General features: G+C 47.4%; 1 protein-coding gene across 23 annotated transcripts in view; it reads left to right on the top strand.

Moving 5' to 3' along the window:
- Positions 1-18,896, top strand: part of Kalrn (kalirin RhoGEF kinase) — a 603,889-nt gene that overhangs the window by 192,779 nt on the left and 392,214 nt on the right. For all 23 annotated transcript variants that reach the window (XM_029544638.1, XM_029544643.1, XM_029544642.1 and 20 more), the window contains exon 4: positions 18,228-18,420. In XM_029544638.1, the coding sequence (XP_029400498.1) occupies positions 18,228-18,420 (193 nt within the window). The remainder of the gene's footprint in view (positions 1-18,227; positions 18,421-18,896) is intronic.

The raw sequence follows: 18,896 nt of genomic DNA, 5'->3' as shown, positions 1-18,896 counted from the left end.
GGTGAGCAGCATGGGCACCTGCAGTGTGTTGCCTTGGGGTCAGGGTGGGGTTTTACAAGGCTGTTCTCCAAGCACAGGCTGGAACACTAGGAGACTCTGGCTTTGAATACTGGGGTGATGGGCAGCCCAGACAGAGCAAAGGACTTAGGGCAAGGGGAGAGTAAGGCAGGGAAGGTCAGAGGTCAAAAGCCCGGGAGGATAGAAACATAAGGACTTTTGGGGGTAGCAGAGAGGAATTCCATAGGTCTAGTTAAGAAGTTTTGATGATTTAATAAGAGGAGAGGTGCCTAGTCTTACTGCAACACGATATGCCATGACTGGTTGATATCCCTTGGAGGCCTGCCCTTGGAAACAAGTGGAGGAAGAGGGAAGCTGTTGGGGACAGGGGGTGAGTTGGAGGAGAGGGGGGACAGGAACCTACAGTTAGGATGTAATATCAGACAATAATTTTTTTTAAAAAAAATAAGTTTTGCTGATAATCACTCTTAAGAAGGACAATTAAAGTTTAATTTTTAGATTGGCTTTGGCAGTTGAGTGGAAGATGGAATGGAGAAGGCTGGGGCATGCACATCTGTATCAATATAGATGATGGATAATAATCATGGCTGGCATTTACTGGATACTTACCAGGTCTGCTCCAGGCCCTGCTAGGACTTTACAAACACTGACTTAATTCTCATAGCTCTTGGAGGTAGTGTTATTCCCATTTCACTTAAGGGCAAACCGAGGCCAGGGAAGGTTAAATGACTTGCCCGTGGAGTCAGAGCCAGTATAAATTTGAAGCTAGACATTCTCTAGCATCAAAGTCTATGGTATTTTCCCTTTTTTGTTTATTCTTCTCTCATATATTACATCCTGGCTGCAGTTTCATTTCCCTCCCCTCCCCTCAATTTCTCCCCACCATTTCTGCTTTCCCCCAGATTCACTCCCTCTTCACCTCCTCTCAGAAAAGAAACAGCCTTCTGGGGGCATCGACCAAATATGGCATAACAAGCTACAATAAGGCAGGCGCATATTTTCCCATCAAGGATGGATGAGGAAAAGGGTCCCAAAGGCAGGCAGGAGTCAGAGACACCCCTGCTCCCACTGTTGGGAATCCTACAAGAACACAAGAACGCTACAACCTCTCTGATGATAATTATACCCGGCTCCAGTTCCAGCACACTCTGTAGGCGTGACATAATGTGCTTTGTGGCCATATTGGTATCCCAGTCCCTCTACTTGAGGGCTTACCTGGTTACAGAGGATGGCCGGTTCAGGTTCTTTGTCCCCTATTCCTAGGAGTCTTCGCTAGGGTCAGCCTCATAGATTCCTTGGAGTTTCCATTACTCTAGGTTTCCACCTCACCCTCAAAACACCCCCAAATTCCAGTTGTCTCTCTTAGTATTCTCTCCTTCCAGCCCTGCTACACCTGATCCTTCCTGTTCTGATCCTACCGACCCCTAGTCCACCCATGAGATCTGTTTCCCCTTCCCAGGGAGATCCTTTTGTTCCCCCTTAATCCCCCTTGCTACTCAGCCTCTCTGAGTCTGTTGACTGTAGCAGGATTATCCTTTACCTCACAGCTAAGAGGGGGTGCACATAATGAGTCTTTCTAGGTCTGGGCCACCTCACTCAGGTTGATTTTTGTTCTAGTTCCGTCCATTTGCCTACAAATTTTATACTGCTATTTTTTAAAGCTGAATAATATTCCATTGTGTTAATGTACCACTTTAAAAAAAAAAAATCTGTCCTTATTATAGATAGAGCTGCTGTGCATGCACATAGTTGAGCAAGTGTCCTTGTAGTATAGTGGGACATCTTTTGGGTATATGTCCATGAGTTGTATGGATGGGTCTTGAGGTAGACCCATCCCCAATTTTCTAAGAAACTGGCATATTGATTTCCAAAGTAACAAAGCCTATGTCTTATGCATTGAAATGATAAGGAAGCCAGAGTAAAGGGCGTGGTGGCGGCAGAGTACAGAGGACTGGGGTGCATGGACAGAGGTAGCCCCAAAGATGGCTAAGACGGAACTGGAAAAGGGCGGTTAGAGTAAGGAGCTCAGGACGCGTGCTGAGAGTGGGCTCCGGGCACTGTCCTTCCGACCTGCTTTCCTGAAGTCTCTGTGGATGCTGAGGCAGGAAATGCCTAGGCCCAGCCAGAGCTGGCTTGTAGCTCTGGAAGTTCGGGACAGTTTGGGGGGTGGGGGTAAGGTTGCACGGTGTTGGTGTCTTAAGAGTTTCTCCCTCACGTTCTAGTTGCTGACAAACTCAGCTTGTTTATGCTCAACTATGGAAAACACCAGATTGTACCAGGAGATGTAGGGAAAATACAAAAGCAATTAAACCATAGGATCTTTAAGGAGCTAAACAAAGACTTTCCATAGCAGAGGGCACCCCTCCCCCAATGCAAATCAGGTGGGTAGGGTGTGCCCTATGAGAGTCTACCGGATGGTCTCCTGCCTCATTTACCTCGGGCCTGCGGTGGGTCCATCATTCAGCTGCCTGCGTGTCTCTGCCTTCTGCCATCTTCTGAGGTCAGCACATGTTTCTGGAGTGAGCAGTCAGTTAATCCGCAGCTTGAGGTTGGCTCGCACCTGTGACAGTTCACTGCCATAGACTAGGCAGGTCTGCGAAGTCCTGCTAGGGCCAACTGTGGCAGGGGCTAAGAAAAGCCTAAAAAGAAACAGGTTGTGGGGGGGAAGCAGAGAGCAGAGCAGCAAAGACTCCCCGGAAAAGGATAACCCCAGCCAGCAGAGGCAGAAGCCATTTGGTCATAAGTTACTTCCAGGAGCGGTCCTGAGTATTTCAAGAACCAGGAAATGCCTTCAGGAGATAAATCAAGGACTGAGCCCTGCATGAAAGAATCCAAGCGGAGGGGTTGTTGTGTCTGCTCCACACGTCTTCCACGTGCCTCATAGAGGGGACACTGCCATTGACCTTGTAGAAGGGAATTGTGTGCTAATGCGGAGGCAGAGTAGGCTTGAGAAAAGTTATGGACACACATGAAAATTCCGTGGGGGCTTCTAGCCCAGAAGAGCTGCCTTCTGCAGGAGTGTGCTCACTAACCCTTTGCTCTCCTGTGAACCACAATGTGTGTGAGGGTTCACCTGGGTGACACACAGAATCTCCTCAAACAGATGCAACTGGCTGCAAGTGGCAGTTCTTTATCTTGCCTAATCATGGTGTCCCTTGAACTGTTTGATCAAAGTTAAGGATAGAGCTATGCATAAGTCATGGTGGTAAAGCTAGGATACAAGCATAGAGTAGGCCTGTGGTAGATGCTGAAGGAATGAATGTATATGTCTAATGTTTGGCCCTCTTTTTAAATTGGAAAGGTATGCCTAGTGATTTTTTTTAATTTAAAAAATGAAAAAGTAAAAGTCCTTTGGAAAGCACTTATAGTTATACCACCTACAGATAATAAGAGTTAATGTATTGTTATGTTTCCTTCCTGTGTTTTAGAGCTTTTAAAAAAATAGTGAGTCATATCATTTATTCTATTTTCACTTCATTTTGTACCACAAAATAGTTTCTTAACACGGTAAAGTTGTATCCTGGGATGTATCATATCTAAATTAACTCCAACAGAAGTGTCTTAGGGTTTCTAATGCTATGATAAAACACCATGACCAAAAGCAACCTGGGGAGGAAAGGGTTTATTTCAGCTTATAGTTCCAATCACAATCCATTAGGAAGAAAAATGAGAGCAGGAAGTCAAGGCAGAAACCCAGAGGCAGAAAGAAAAGCACAGGGCTCCCACTTACTGGCTTGCTCGCAGCTTTCCTATATAACTGAGGACCACTGACCCAGAGGTGGCTCCGCCTACAGTGGGCCAGACCCTCCCACATTAGAAAATGCCCCACGGGCGTGCCTACAAGCCACTGTCATGGAAGACTTGGAGTTTCCTCTTCCCAAGTGAATCTAGTTTGTGTCAAGTTGATGTCTAAATTGTCCAAAGCACAGATAGAAGCATCATTATACATAAGCCTTCATCCACATCTTCAGTGCTTTCTTTCTGTTTTTAATTTTTGAGATGATAATTACAGTATTCCCCACTTCCCTCCCTCCAAACCCTCACATATACCCCTCCCTCCCTCCCCCCTCCCTGTACTACTTCAAATTCACGGCCTTCTCTAACTGTTATGCCCACACACACACATACACACACACACACATACACACAACATTCCTACGTTCAGTCCACACAATGCTACCTGTGCATGTTTCCCAGGCTGAATACTTGGCACTGGTCAGCCAATTGGTGCGCACTGGTCAGTCAATTGGTGTGCACTGGTCAGCCAATTGGTTCGCTCTTCCCTGGAGAAGGCGACTTCTCCAATCCCACCTTTTCTCGGTTGCCTATAGATTTAGGTGGGTTGTTTTGTTTTGCGTTGGTTTGGTTTGGTTTTGGGGGGAGGGGTGGTGGTGGTATAGATTTGTGGCAGTCATGGGAATCTTATAGTGAATAAGACAAAGCATCACATTGCTTTCAAGATCCCTGAATTATACTCCCAGTGTGACTCGCTTCAATTTCTGATCCTTACTTTGGCACAAAGCCTAAGTGCATCTGATCACTGCTGTCCAGGAAACACTGTCCAAGCATTGTCCCCACCACCGTGAAGAAAACCTAGCACAGGTTACACAGCTAGGCCTGATCCTGGCGTTGATCACAGGACTTTTGCTTCTGAGTCTCCCAGGCAAAGGGCGTCCTTACTCACGGCATGACCTCTTAAGAGAGGCATTACGGCAGTGTTCAGAGCTGGTGTGATAGACAGCAAAGGCCAGATTTTTGCATCCTTGGTGAATCTTTGGGTTTTTCTTTTTATCTTCTCTCTCCATTTCTGTTTTCGTTTGTCAGCTAGCCGAATTGTCAATCCCTGCCTTGGCTCAGCGAAAGCTGCCAAGCTCTCTATGCCCAGCTGAACTAGAGACCTTATTTGCCCTCTGTGGAGAAAGTGAGGCATCCTGGGAGTTCAACTCTGGGTAGCTCGGATGTGGTCTTTAACATAACACATAACGTCTCTTTTAAGCAGCTGGGGTCCATAGCTCTCCCCGAGCAGGCTGATTAAGAGGCTGAAGTGTGTCCGCTGTAACCTTGATTAGGTAAACTTCAGTGTCAGAAGAAATAAGACCCAGTGCGTTCAGGCCTTCCTGACGTCAATGCTAGGTAATCAGGGTGATTTGAATTTAGCCAGGACTCATTCAGTGGGTGTGCTGGAAAAAGGAGCAGCAGCCTTGAATACAGATGCTGAGCAGCAGTAAGGGGGTTGGTTTTCTTCCTTGGCAGGTTCCAGATTTGGTGCTGTTCCCTCCCCCCATTTCAGGGACATTGCCAGCACATTTCCCGTTCGTTACTTCCCAGAATCAGCATTGGTTAGGTCTTTTGCTCTGCCCTTCGCTGGCCTTCAGGGTAGTGTATGCTCTCAAGCATCATGAGATACTGATGCGCCCGGACACTGGTTTTATACAGAGGCTGCCTTCATTAAAGACTTGGCAATTCAGGTGTGCCATCACCAAGTGGTAGAATACCTTAGCTCTGCTGCGTGGGAAGACAAGAGGCTCCAAAACAGTAATGTTCTCTCCTCGGCTCATCAGGTCTCATGTTCGCCAGCTCTACTTTAAACATTTTTTAATTAAATACTAAAATTTAAGTAGCCATAGATAATTATTGTTTGTCCACTACAAAATAGGTTTAATACAAGTTTCCTCTGATAAATGTAGTAAATTCAAATAAAATATTGCATGTGGAAATGGCTAGCTTAGACGTACAATCGCCAGCTGAAAGTAGGCATTTTATAATGATGCTATTTGGGGAAAATCTGCTTAAAGAATATAGCACATGTGTAATAATTCCTATCTTTCTTTTATAAAATCATATTTTGAGAAGCTAGAGAAAAGCAGAACTCAGCCACCAGCCTGCCTTCCTTCGTAGCAGAGCAGAAGTCTCACTAACTCTCAGGGTCCCCACAGCCTTCATCACCACTCTCAGCAGCCGGAGCTGGAGAAAAAGGCTTCATTTGTCTTTCCAAACCTTTCCTTCCGAACACTGGTTTTCCTCTTTGCACTCGGAAGGCAAGAACATGGGAGAAACAGTGCTCCCCAGGGCAATCCTGTGTATTGCTGTCCTCTACTGAGAGGCGTTTGCCCACCGTCTCATGGTGTCCAGAGCTGCCTTAGATATGTTCCACACTTCTCCCTCATCCTCATCCGTCTAGTATTGGATGATCAAAAATTGAAAAGGGCCAATGAGCCTAGTTTGTCACAGATAGGAGGTCTAAAGTCAAATCTCTTCATGAGATCAGATTGTCCATAAGGCATGAACCCTTATGAGTAGAGAGCGTTAGCAGGGTTCTTGCTACTGGTCTCAGTCTGCAGAGCACCCAGGTAAAAGACAGCCTTCCTCCTAAACGCCTCAGAGCCATTGCCAGCATGAAGGGACCAGACTAAGCCTCCTTCAGGACATCTCCTGTCCCCTGTCAGGGGCTGCAAGGGATCCAAGCCCTTTGCAGGAGGAAGCATGCAGAAGCCTGGAGGCAGCAGGAGTGGCCTGTCTCACTGAGGAGGTGCTGCTGTTTCTAAACTGAGCGAGGATGACAGCCCGTTCTCCCAGAGCCCAAACAGAGCATTCTGTCTGTCAGCGTGGTGACTCAGCGAGGACAGATACATTTCCGGATAATATACTGACGTAATCCCAGTGTGTGTCCTGATGGCCCCGCCTCTTCTCTTCTCCCAGAGCCTCCTTCTCTTCAACTCCCAGTTCTGTTAGGTCACTTGAGGACCACGTTCGGTTTGGAGAGCTCCAAGGCCCTCATGCCGGAGCATTTTCTCCCTCACATCTCTCGTACTGTTCTATCCACAGCTGGAATTTTATCTGTTCTCATCACCCGTCATTCTCCAGTGGTGCCTGAGCCAGAGTCTGACCCTGATGTTGTGACACACCCCATCCTGGTTCTCTGTGGGAAGAGAACATCCTTGATTTCCAGATTGGGATGCCGGAAATCCAGGTTTTCTAACTGGCCAGATGAAGAGAAACTCCTTGTAGCAGACTTGCAGTAGGGCCAGCCCTTCCTCACACTGCCTAGCCCTGACTACCATGGAGTACTTATCAGTTCTGTGAGTGCACAGGACAGTTGCTTCCATTCACCAATCCCAAGGGCTTTGTCAAATGATCTTATGGCCCTCTCTGCTCAATTGCAGACTATTTGGGAGAGTTAGGGGATACCAGGTTTTGCCTTCAGGAAGGCACATGCTCTGGTTGTATTTCTGGAATCAGGGGGAAATATAAAACCAAAATGTGTCCAGCTTACTAGTCACATGGAAACTCTCTCCTTGGCCTGTTGCTCACAGGTGTGATTAGTAATTATGTTGCTTTCTTTAGGTTAAAACAGATTTTCCCATCCTTCAGGCAGGTAGAGAAAGTGTGTGTTGGTGCAAGGTTTTGGTTTGCTGCAGAGGGAGAGGGAGGCAGAGGGGAGGACAGAGGCTGTGGGCATCAGTTTCCAGATTGTTCTTTTTTCCATCCACTGCCTTGGGGTCCGTTTCATTTCTGCTTCATGTTCTGAGTAGCAGGAAGAAAAGGAGAGAGGCCATGCCTTAGGCAGCCATGTCTGTTTCCATCCCGCCTGCCCCTGAACTTGCTGCCTCCTTGCCTTGCAGATGGGCAGTGGCTGCAGTCTTCTTGAGTGTCCAAGGCAGTCTTCTCTCAGAGAGGGCCCTTCCCTCGTCCACCACAGCTGCCTCTGCCAGTGTCCTTCCTCCTTTGTGAACAGAAGTTCCTTCAGAATCCATCTGAAAAGACCTTGCTAATGACAAAGGCTGCTTGGGGTTGTGCCACAAGCTGGATGGCCTCTTACAGGAGGGGGGGTGGTTTCTCCTCTGGGATGTTGCATGCCTCCACCGTGCCCACCCCTCTCACACTGGTCCCAGAGCTCTTTGCAAGTCCCTTTACCAGGACTCTTCTAACATGTTCAGGATGGACAATCTTGCTCCTTTCTGGCCATACTTCATTTGCACATGTATATTTGTTTAAAGGCAGCTTTAGAGATGGTGTAAGGGTGAGATGTTCTGCTGAAGACTGGGCCTCTGAGCTGCCACTTGATGACGGACGGGGCTTGGAAATGCTGGGTGGAACCCTAAAGCCTGGGTCACTGCTATTTAATACTCCACTTTTCCTCATTCAGGAAGAAACACTGAAATGGCCACTCCCTGCTCCCGGCTTTTGTAAACAGACTCATCTGGGTGAAATTAGGTAATACGTTTTAAAGAGTTAGAAAGCACCAAACTTCCTTAGTTGCCTTCTGCTTCTGGTTACCCTGAGTACCTGACGAGAACACGGGTCCTGGCAAACCTGGGGAGTGCAGCTGGCAAGGGGTGCGTCTTTGTCCTGGAAGTGGACTGAAGCACAGGAAGCCTTAAATGCCTGTGCTAGAAGCAGTGGGGGCAGGGGGAGGGGCAGGACAGCCCCACCCCACACCCTTCAATCAGAATCACCCAGGCTGTACAGTTTTGTAACATTGTAACACAACAGTTTACAGACCTCATTCATAGCTATCTTTGGTCGTTTGTAGCACATAGGCTGCATGTTACATTTAAGACTATACATTAGGATAAAGCATCATTTTGTACTATACCCTGCCTCATCCTCTGGCCCTCATATAACAAGATTCAGAGACAAAAGATAGCTTGTTGCATGGCATAGAAAAGACACCAGCTGGTGATGAGATGGCTTAACAAACATGAGGGCCTGTGTGCCATCCACAACATTTACATTAAAAAAAAAAAATGGAAGCAGAGAAAAGCTGATTCCTGGTGCTCTCTGGCCAGACAGCCGAGCCTATTGGTCACACTCCAGGCTAATAAGAGACACTGTCTCAAAAAAACAAAGTGTGTGGATAACCCTGGAGGAGAGATAACTGAGGCTGACCTCTGGCATCCACACAGGAGCACACTTAGGCATTTGCGCCCCGTTCCCCACACACATGGACATGTGAATATGCACAGACACACAAAACACTAAACCTTTAGTATAATAACTGGTAAAAGGGACAGTCTTCCAATGAACCAAAACAAGAACAAAAACCAAATATTTGGGTTAATTAGTATGGCTCCCTAGGTGGCCTCGGTGACATCTAAATCACACCCCAGTAGAACATTAGCTAATGGTGGCCTCACAGTGACCCGCAGGAGAGACATCTGTGGCAGGCATAGGAAGCCTTCTGCTCCTACGCTCCCCTTTGGACGAGCTGTCATGGAGAGGCCCTCTGAGCATTCATTGCTGACAGTGCTCCCCAGAGAACGGCTCATGGCTCTGGAAGGCAGGGCTTCCTCCAGTGTTCTCGATACCACCTCTGATTATACAGATTGGAAAAGTACAAAGCAAGTGCTAATGTGTCCTTAACAGTTTTCTCCCACACCTGCTGACTGCTGGTTGTTTAGAAGAGCAGGTGTGGCCTGGTTTGTGGCAATCAGCAGAGAACTGGCAAGACTCGGGGAGGAGCGGAGAGCAGATTAAATAAATCCTGAGATCATAGCCAGGGTCTCCATGCTTCTGAGGATGATGTAGAATTCCAATAGGAATGGATCAAGGGGAGCAGTTTCTCCCTTTCTCTTTCAGTTCATTCAGTTTATGTAAGGATGGATGGAGCTTGGGAGCAGCAAGTGGAGAGTGAACGGCTTATTTGAGGCTGCTATTCTTTTCTTTCTCTACTCTGTTCACTATACATGGTGGTGTCTCCAAGCACAGAAGTCTAACCAGGAGCCATGGGTAAGAGATCCCCAGATTCCTCTGTACCTAGTCTGCTGCTGGCATTCTTGTCTGTAGCTCTAACATCGTAACAGTGGAGTGGTGTTAAACAGAGAGTCCTTAATGTGACTTGTCCTTCCTCTCTGAATTCATCCCTCAGTGACCAGGTCTAGCCCTTGAATTTGTCACTAACATTTGATAAGTTTATGAATAGGTCTGATTTACAGGTCAATTCTGTTCCTTCCCAACCCAACCCAAGCACTGGTCTTTCCTGGGCTCCACACTAGTGTTCTGACACCCCTACACACACACACACACACACACACACACACACACACACACACACTGCTAACCATCTTGCTAACAAAGCAGTCCTAGTAAGTAAAGGGCATCTTCGCTGCTGATCTCTGCCTCCAGCCACCTCCAGGATGGACTCATGTTAGTTATATTTATTGCAGTAGCTAGTTACAGTGAGAACCTGCCAGGCATTCCTGGGAACAGGGTGAATTTCAGGTGACATATTGGCTGGGACAAAAAGAGTCAGGCCAGAGCACAGTGAAGACCAACCGATGTTGCCTTACAGTGCCCTGTGGGGAAGTCAGGGTGGACCTCGTCCTGATTTGGGACTTTTGCATTCACAAGGGTTACACCAAACATCCATGATATCTTAACAATACAGTGGGAGTAATATTGTCCTGTGCAGAGTGTCATGTGAGGGATAAGTTACATATTGTATATAAAGTACTTACCATACATAGAACCTCAGATAATCAGTGAAAGCTGTCTTTTTAAATTAGCATATGATGTCCCATCTTTGTTGTTTCACGCTGCAGTGTTTGGGGTGATAGTTGATGCCTCTCCAGCCTGTGCTCTTGTCTTCACAATACAGCACACCAGCCCCATATGACTGCTGGTCCCCTGCTTCCTTACTCGACTCCACTCTTCCTGTCTCCTGCTTGGTGGCAGAGCCACACACAGGTGGTCCTCACCTCTCCCCCAGGGCTTGGGCGTGGCCTGCTCTTTCTGCCTGAGTTCTTTTCTTGGTCTTTTCTCAGGGTTTAGATAACCAGATATGTAAATACCTGCTCTTCAAGTGACTTGCCCAGAGTATCTGACGAGTTCTTCTGGTATTGCCCACTCTCTTTAGCCACTGTGTAGCATCTATCTCTCCTTCTAGAATATAATGTTCATGATTCTTTCTGCCTTTGTGCACATTTATATTCCAGAGCCCTAGATTTAGGTCAGCTACAAAATCAATACTCAGTAAGTACTTGTTGGGTGAATGAATCAATGGATAGTATGACATGTTTAGGTAATGGTATATTCCTTATGAGCACCTTCTTAACTAGGTTCTCCTTTTTACTTTATCATTGTGCGTGTGTGCATGTGCATATGCATGTATTCAGATGCATGTATTCATATGTGCAGTGATGTGTGTGTGTGCGTTTGGCTGAAGGCCAACCTCAGGTGACATTCCTCAGTTGTCCACCTTGTTTTCTGAGACAGGGTCTCTCAGTGGCTCAAAGGTTGCCAGGTAAGCTAGGCTGTCCAGGCGGCTAGTTCAGGCATTGTTTGTTCCCTCCTTCCTCAAACTAGGATTACAAACACATATTATCACACTTCACGTTTTATGTGGATTCTAGGGGATCGAACTCAGGTCCTCATGCTTGTTCACTTTGCTGAACCTCATTCCTAAGTCTTCCCTGTGAAGCCATATCAATCTATAGAGGGACACAGGTATTGATCACTCAGAACCTGTTCATAGTTAACCCATTTGACAGATGCCTCGGCAGCTAAGCACAAGGTTAGAAGACCTTCTTGACTGTGAGGGAGGGGAGTGGATAGTGAGAGAGGAGGACTTCCTGGAGGAAGAGCCTTGTAAGTTGAGATTTGAAAGGCGATTAGACACTCTCTAGGCAAAGGTGGGATTGGAGTGGGCAAACACAGGGTCACGGAGGGATGAGACACAAGCATAACCCAGAAGGCAACTAAAGGCAGTCGGGAAAAGCAGGAGTGACGTGTCTGTCTTACGGGACAATGACCACTGTGACACAGGAGAGCTGGGGAGAGGAAAAGGTGGTATTAAGATCTAGTCTTTGGTCGTGGCTATGAGTCACATCAAGTGTGGTTCACTAATGTGGCCATGGTGGATTCTGCTGAGACAGGCCGGTTTTACTCAGGCTGAGACCTGGGATGGAGCACAGGAGTGAGTGGCTAGGAAGTGAGATGGGGAAGTGGTACTTGGCTCCCTGCAGCCAGACGGTACCCAGTGTGATGCCCTAGCGTGGAATTGCCTAGCATGCACAGTATTCGGCTCTTCTGCCCAGTTACCAGCAAGGCTGTGCCTTGAAGAACCTAGTCCTTACTCCCCAGGCTAAGGCTATCCAGTTCTGTAAGTTTGAAACTGGGTTGGGGTGACTATGGCAGCTAAGACAGAGAAGCAGAGCCAGGGCTAACAGATGAGCCACATTAAGTATGTGAGTAAAGAACAGAAGATGGATGGAGTGTGGGGATGCAAGCCTTCTGCGGAGATACAGCCTTGTGCCTGCGACTGGCTTTAGTCGTGGGCTTCTCAGCCATAATCCTTGTTAAGCATAGGAAGCCACTAAGACTAGTAAGGGTCAACTGTCATGTGTCTATTTATTTCTCCCTCGTCTACTCAGCAGCCAAGACCCTCCTCACTTGCCTCTGTCAGACCTGGAACCATCCTAACAGAGTTCATTTGGTTAAGAGTTGACTCTAGGGGTGTCAGATGTGGGTGGAGCCTAGAGATCCCCGAAGAGACCACCAGGACTTGCCTAGAAATTGGGATGAAGCTACCAGCTCAGATCAATGGTGAACAGACGCCACCATGATTTTATTGCAGATCAATAGAGGGGTGCACCCAGGAAGGTGGTACTTCTGTAGTGTCTGAGCTCAGTCAGCTGTGCCTGGGAAAGGCTGTGCCCAGCCCTTCAGGCAAACCTCTTAGGCTGAGAGGAAGTGTCCCCAGTCTACAGAACCAGAGGTATTTCATAAGGACGGAAATCCTACCAAGCCTGTGCTAGTGACAGAGAACCCTCGTTCTCTAGTACATGAGAGTAGAATGCGACACAGACAGCATGTTCATTGGCTCCCATGGCAGATGCTGCTTTCTCTGATGTAGTTGTGTGGCACATGCTGTTTATTAATGTGCATCCTATCTACTTAGGCAAAGGGAATCTTTGAACTCTCAATATACCACACTCAAGAGAAGTGGTGTCACTGGTCATGAAAGCGACTCCTGGGCCTCATCCCAAAACAACTTTCCTCAATACTTGGACAGTGTCTCCAAAATTAGCATTTTCTAATAAGCATCCTGGGTGAAAATGAAAGTCACCATGATTAGAGGAAGCAGTGTCACAGAGCAGTAAAAACGCCTTTTTGAGAGAGCACACAGGCACTGAGTGCAAGCAGCTCCAGTGACATTTTATGAACCAAAGAGTAAAGGCCCTAGAATCGAGTACAAGAAGCAGCTGATCAATCTTCCGGTCACTCAGTATATACATTTATGGTTTCTGGGCCTGAGAGCCTGGAGAGTCTATGAGCAGTTCCTGGCTCAGTTTAAAGGAACAGTGATTTATCCCATATGTTGGGAAGCTTGCCAGAGGGGCCCCCGAGGGACCCAAGCCCAAGCATGGAAGCAGGGGGAGGGACAGAAAGCCATGGGAGGGAGCAGGGGGTCCTTTGCAGTTTTCATGGAGGGTGGAAAGTGGGGAGAAGTACCCCCTTCCCCCTTTGGAATGGATGTAGAAGCCTGTTCTTCCCAAGTCCATGTTCTTGTTTTTGTTTTGTTTTGTTTGATGGTTTATAATACAGAATTCTACATCAAAAGTTTGGTTTGGACCATTAAGTGTCTTATAAAGGCACACTGCTTAAAGGGAAGGCAGGCCCTATCAGTGACAACCTGATTGGTGAAATGGCCCCAGCAAGAGGAGCGGAGACTGGGAGCAGGTGCCCATGGAAGGGAACAGGAGCCCGTGGGAGGGAGCAAGCTGGGGAGGCGTGTGGACCCTGGCAGCTTCCAGAGGTGGGGTGGCCTTGGGCTTCAAGGGCCCATAGGCAGCCTTCTCTGACCTTGCCATTTTCTTGTGACCATTGAAGGCATCAGCGAAGACACCAATGTCACGGCTCCGACATGAGTTTTGCCCCCAGTCTCCATGGTAATGGTCCTGGACCTTGGCCTCTCAGACACTAACCTCAGTGATTCGGGTCCTACTATGTACCTCTGCAGCATTTGACCCTGTAGCCACACCACGTCCTCCTAATTCTCTCACACCTCTGCATTTGGTCAGGGGGCGTCTCTCCTTTTTCTCTTAACCATTCATGTTCCTGTCGTCACATCTGTGACTCTGTATGTGTATCTTTTCACCCCGTTTCCACGGGGTGGTCCCACCCTCTTCTGGACACGTGGGCCCATGTCCATTCATGGGAGTACCGCCCAGCAAATGCAGGCACTGGGCAACTCCCAAACCCACGTTTCCACCCCCAGTTTTTCTGTTAGTCTCAAGCCATATCTCAAATTGCCGTCAGCATTTCGAAGACATGTGAAATACATCAGTTATATTAACATTATTTAGAATGTGCAATAAAAAATAACTGTCAGGCTACAACTTCTTTGAGAGAGAAATTTGGGAGGAACAGTTTATTAAAAGTGTGATTTCCAGAAGAAATCTGTAAGAGGGTGAGAGTAGAGTTAGGGAGGGGGCGGGCCACCAAAGCGCGTGGTCTTAAGAGTCTAGCTGTAGCCTCAGCAGAGGTCTGCACAGGCTCTGAGCACCCATCACTGTCCACAGTCACCTGCTCATGAGGGGGACTGGGGCCAGGCTCAGGCACACCTGTGTAAGAGGGAATCTGCCTGGCCATACAGGGGAGTAGTAACTGCCCTGCTTTCTCCAGAAGTGGCATCCAACAGCCAAGGCCTGCTCTCTTGAGAAGGCTGTAGGCTCGTCCTGATGGCTGCCACTGACATGGAGCTAGAGAGTGGGCACCATAGTCAAAAACGTGCTCTCTAAAAGGCCACCAACAGCTCCTTATAAAACTGCTAAGACAGGCTTTACTACATGTTGGGTCCCACCATGAGTACTTTATGTATATAGTAACATAAAATATAATACACACACACACACACACACACACACACACACACTCTAACACACTTGCCCTTTAAGGACGTTACTACTGTTTATACAGTTTACAGTTGAGGAACTGAGGCCTTGCTGCGTTAGAAGGTGCTTCCCCCAGAGGCTACAATAAGTCCGTGGTAGAACTTCAGCATGCTCAGTGTGGACATTACAGCTGTGTGCTGTTAATGCCTGGCTGTACTTTCGCTTCCTCTATTTTGATCTTTGCACTCACTGCAGAATGATGGTCATTCCCTGGGACTCTTCCATCTCTCTCCGGTTCTCTAAATCAATCCCTTCATTGCTACTCCTCACCGGAGCTTGCTGTCAGAGTGGTCGGGTATAGACGGCCACGGGGATCTGAGCATAGGTCTCCGAGCCCATGTGCCTAGCTGTGCCTTTCTGCTGAGCTTATCGCTAGTCGCAAGGCTTTATGCAAAGGTCATGCTGCATTCTCATCATCCCTACACAGAGACAACCAATTTTGTGAGGATAAAACAAAATAATGTGTGGTAAGTGCCCAGGGTTCCTGGCACAGAATAAACACAACAGAAATGAAATGGCCAACAGTGGGGAGTGGGAACTCGCAGAGCAGAGTCCCATCTCCAATAGAAAGACACCAAATGGAGGGATGGGGTTGCCATCCCACAGTCAAAAATCTGATTCAGAATTGTTCCTGTCTAAAAGAACTGCAGGGACAAAAATGGAGAAGAGACTGAGGGAAAGGAGTTTGAGTGACTGGCCCAAATTGGAACCCATCTCAAGGGGAGGCTCTAAGGCCTGAATCTATTACTGATGCTATGGGGTGCTTACAGACAGGAGCCTAGCATGGCTGTCCTCCAAGAGACCCAACGAGCAGCTGACTGAGACAGATGCAGATATTTACACCCAACCAGTGGTCTAAAGTTGGGGACCCCTGTGGTTGAATTAGGGAAAAGCTGGAAGAAGTTGAGGAGGAGGGCAACCCCATAGGAAGACCAGCAGTCTCAACTAACCTGGACCCCCGGATCTCTCAGACACTGAGTCACCAACCAAGCAGCATGCACTAGCTGGTCTGAGACCTCTGACACCTATTCAGCAGAGGACTGCCTGGTCTGGCCTCAAAGAGAGATACTCAAGGCCTCAGAGAATGGGGAGGCCTGGCAGGGGTGGGAACATTCTCTTGGAGATAGGAGAGGAAGAATGGGATGAGGAATTGTTGGAGGGCAGAGCAGGAGGGGGATAACAACTGTATTACAAAAAAAAAAAAAAAGATTAAAGATTTTTTTAAAAGTCCCCCGCCCCCCAGCTGTGTATAGCAGACATACAAGGCACCTGGAGAGATCTGGCTGTTTTCACAGGAAGTATCCACAATAGAGTAGAGAATATATCAGAAGGCTTTGCCATGGGAGGATTCATTAAGTGTTGAAGAAGATGAGATAGTAACTCTTTTCCCATTGGCATGCAGGGTTTAGGGAGAAACATATTCCTACCTCCTCTGTGCTAACCCGGGAGTAGCCATCTAACTGGGAGGCCTGAGCAAGCTGGCAGGCATGGGACACACACATACACACACACACACACACACACACACACACAGGCTAGTCCCATGAGTTGAGACGTCCTTCTTGTCACTGGTTGACATTTAAGGATGAAGCCTAAAAGAAGGTTTTGTTTCCTTTTGTGGCCATAGCCTGGCAACGGTGGCCTTACAACTAGCAGCTTTAAGCAAGCGTGGTATGGCAAAGAGAGCTTAACCCACACAGCAATTTACACACGTTCCATCTGGGAGAGGGGCGATATTAGATGAAAGCTCCCCCAAGGAAATAAACTAGCCTGTAGAGAAATGGTTTAAAAATAAATGGATGGGTAAAATAAACCAAGAAATAAAAGGAGGAAGGACCCCTGAGACATCACTGATTCTAACCTATATTTTTCATTCAATTTTGAGGAATTTTAGTTGAGGCTTAGGTGTTTAAGTGAAACTTTCGATAAGTTAAATAGCAACATCTTGGTTCCTTTGAGCTGCTTATATTTGGTTTTCAACAGCTACTGCCCCATCCCAACTGCCTCCACTGTGAGGCCTACCATGTGGAGCATGAGATGGCTGGGGGCTTCCCCACGAGCCAGCCCACCCCAGCTATCCTCTGGTGGTCAGCATCACTCAGCAGCCTTAATTTTAAAGGTGGCATATATATATATATATATATATATATATATATATATATATATATATATAATGAACTACATGTGGTTCATCTTAAATACAATGCTGGCAAGTATATGCTACTAATACCTTATAGTCAATCATTTGGCAAATTTGGCCTAGAGTCATTCATTGGAAAAGATGCTCTGATTGGTTTGCATGAGGTGGGAAAGTGTACCAGCGTTTGTCTTGGGTGGGTACAAGGAAGGTGTGTCCCTGTCTTCGGGGAGCTCTATTCCAAGTGAGGAATCATGGTTCCCCCTAGGAAAGAGAAGGGGAAATGAAAAATCAAAAGAGACATCGGGGCAGTCTGAGCACCCACATGATAAACTTCCCAAGTGCAACCAACATGAGAGAAGATGTAGGTTTTTGCTGAGGGCTGAGAGGAAGCAGATGCTGGAGCCCTGGGTCCAATGAGCAGAGCACAGGAGGGGTGTAGTAAGTAATTATTGAAAACTCTTGATGCACGGTTTCTCCCTGCCTTTAACCACGTATATTCCTGGATGAAAGCACACATACAGTCTTTATATTTTAAAATATGCCTTAGGCAGCACAATGGCTGGGCAACTGCCAACCCTCCATGTTGTTAGAATCTACCTTCCCATCATAACCCCAAGCTATCACTCACTATTTGCTATGTTCCATCTGGGCCGCTCTTAGCTCTAACTGGCCAGCCCATGTGGCTACGTTTTCTTTACTCCTACCCCCCCCATGGTGGCGCTCCCTCTTCCCCTCTCCCCTCCCCCTCCCTCCTGGTCATTCTTCTTTTTCCAGGGCAGCTTCTACTCCCTCCTTTCCATCCTCTCACCCAAGCCCCAACCCCACCTATCTCTCTTCTTGTCCAGCTATTGCTTGCTGGCATCTTTATTCACCAGTCAGAATTAACTTGGGGGCAGGGTTCAGAGGCTGCGTGTTGACTCCAGGTCTTGCCCCCCCCCCCCACTTAACAGTACAATAGACAACAAAAGACAAAACCTTAACGGAGGGGTATTGGGGGCAGACCCATTCAGTTGGTTAGAAAAATGACAAGAGTTGGGAGGGTGGTCCGCGTCATAGGGAAGACTCGAATCTCCTGATAACGTTGTTTTTTTTTTTATTTTCGTTTTTTATTTTTTGACTGTGTACTTAAGTCTCTGCTGACCAGTGACCACATCTGAACTATGTTCTCCCCGTAGTGAGGACGTTTGCAAACGTGGCTTCACCGTCATCATCGACATGCGGGGCTCCAAGTGGGACCTCATCAAGCCCCTCCTCAAGACGCTGCAGGAAGCCTTCCCCGCCGAGATCCATGTGGCCCTCATCATCAAGCCTGACAACTTCTGGCAGAAGCAGAAGACCAACTTTGGCAGCTCCAAATTCATCTTCGAGGTGAGGCACAGCCCTGCTCCTCTGTGCAATCGGCACCTTTAACACTTTCCTTCCTTGTCTATAACGGCTAAATCTGTCAAAGGGTTTACAGATTCCGTGACCATCTGGGCCTTATACCAGTTACGTTTTGGTGTGAATTAGAGACTCCGGAAGTGGTCCTGAACGCACAACATCGTTACTCAATTCTGTGTACTGTTGATGGGAGTGTACATGGCACAAGTATTTCTATCCAACCTTTTAAAAAGTCTGTATTCACAGGTCTAGTAATTCCTTTGGAGAGCCATTCTTATAGAACAAATAGGTACAGAGACAAAATTTAGAGCTAAGATGAAAGGATGGACTATCCAGAGACCACCCCATCTGGGAATCCATCCCATCATCAGCCACCAAACCTAGATACTTAATGCACATGCCAGCAAGATTCTGCTGAAGGGACCCTGATATAGCGGCCTCTTGTGAGGCTATGCCAGTGCCTG

The sequence above is a fragment of the Mus pahari genome, chromosome 12, assembly GCF_900095145.1.
Source record: "Mus pahari chromosome 12, PAHARI_EIJ_v1.1, whole genome shotgun sequence".
NCBI classification, from domain to species: domain Eukaryota; kingdom Metazoa; phylum Chordata; class Mammalia; order Rodentia; family Muridae; genus Mus; species Mus pahari.
Note: the sequence above shows the minus strand (reverse complement) of the source record. Positions and strands in the feature narration are given on the sequence as shown.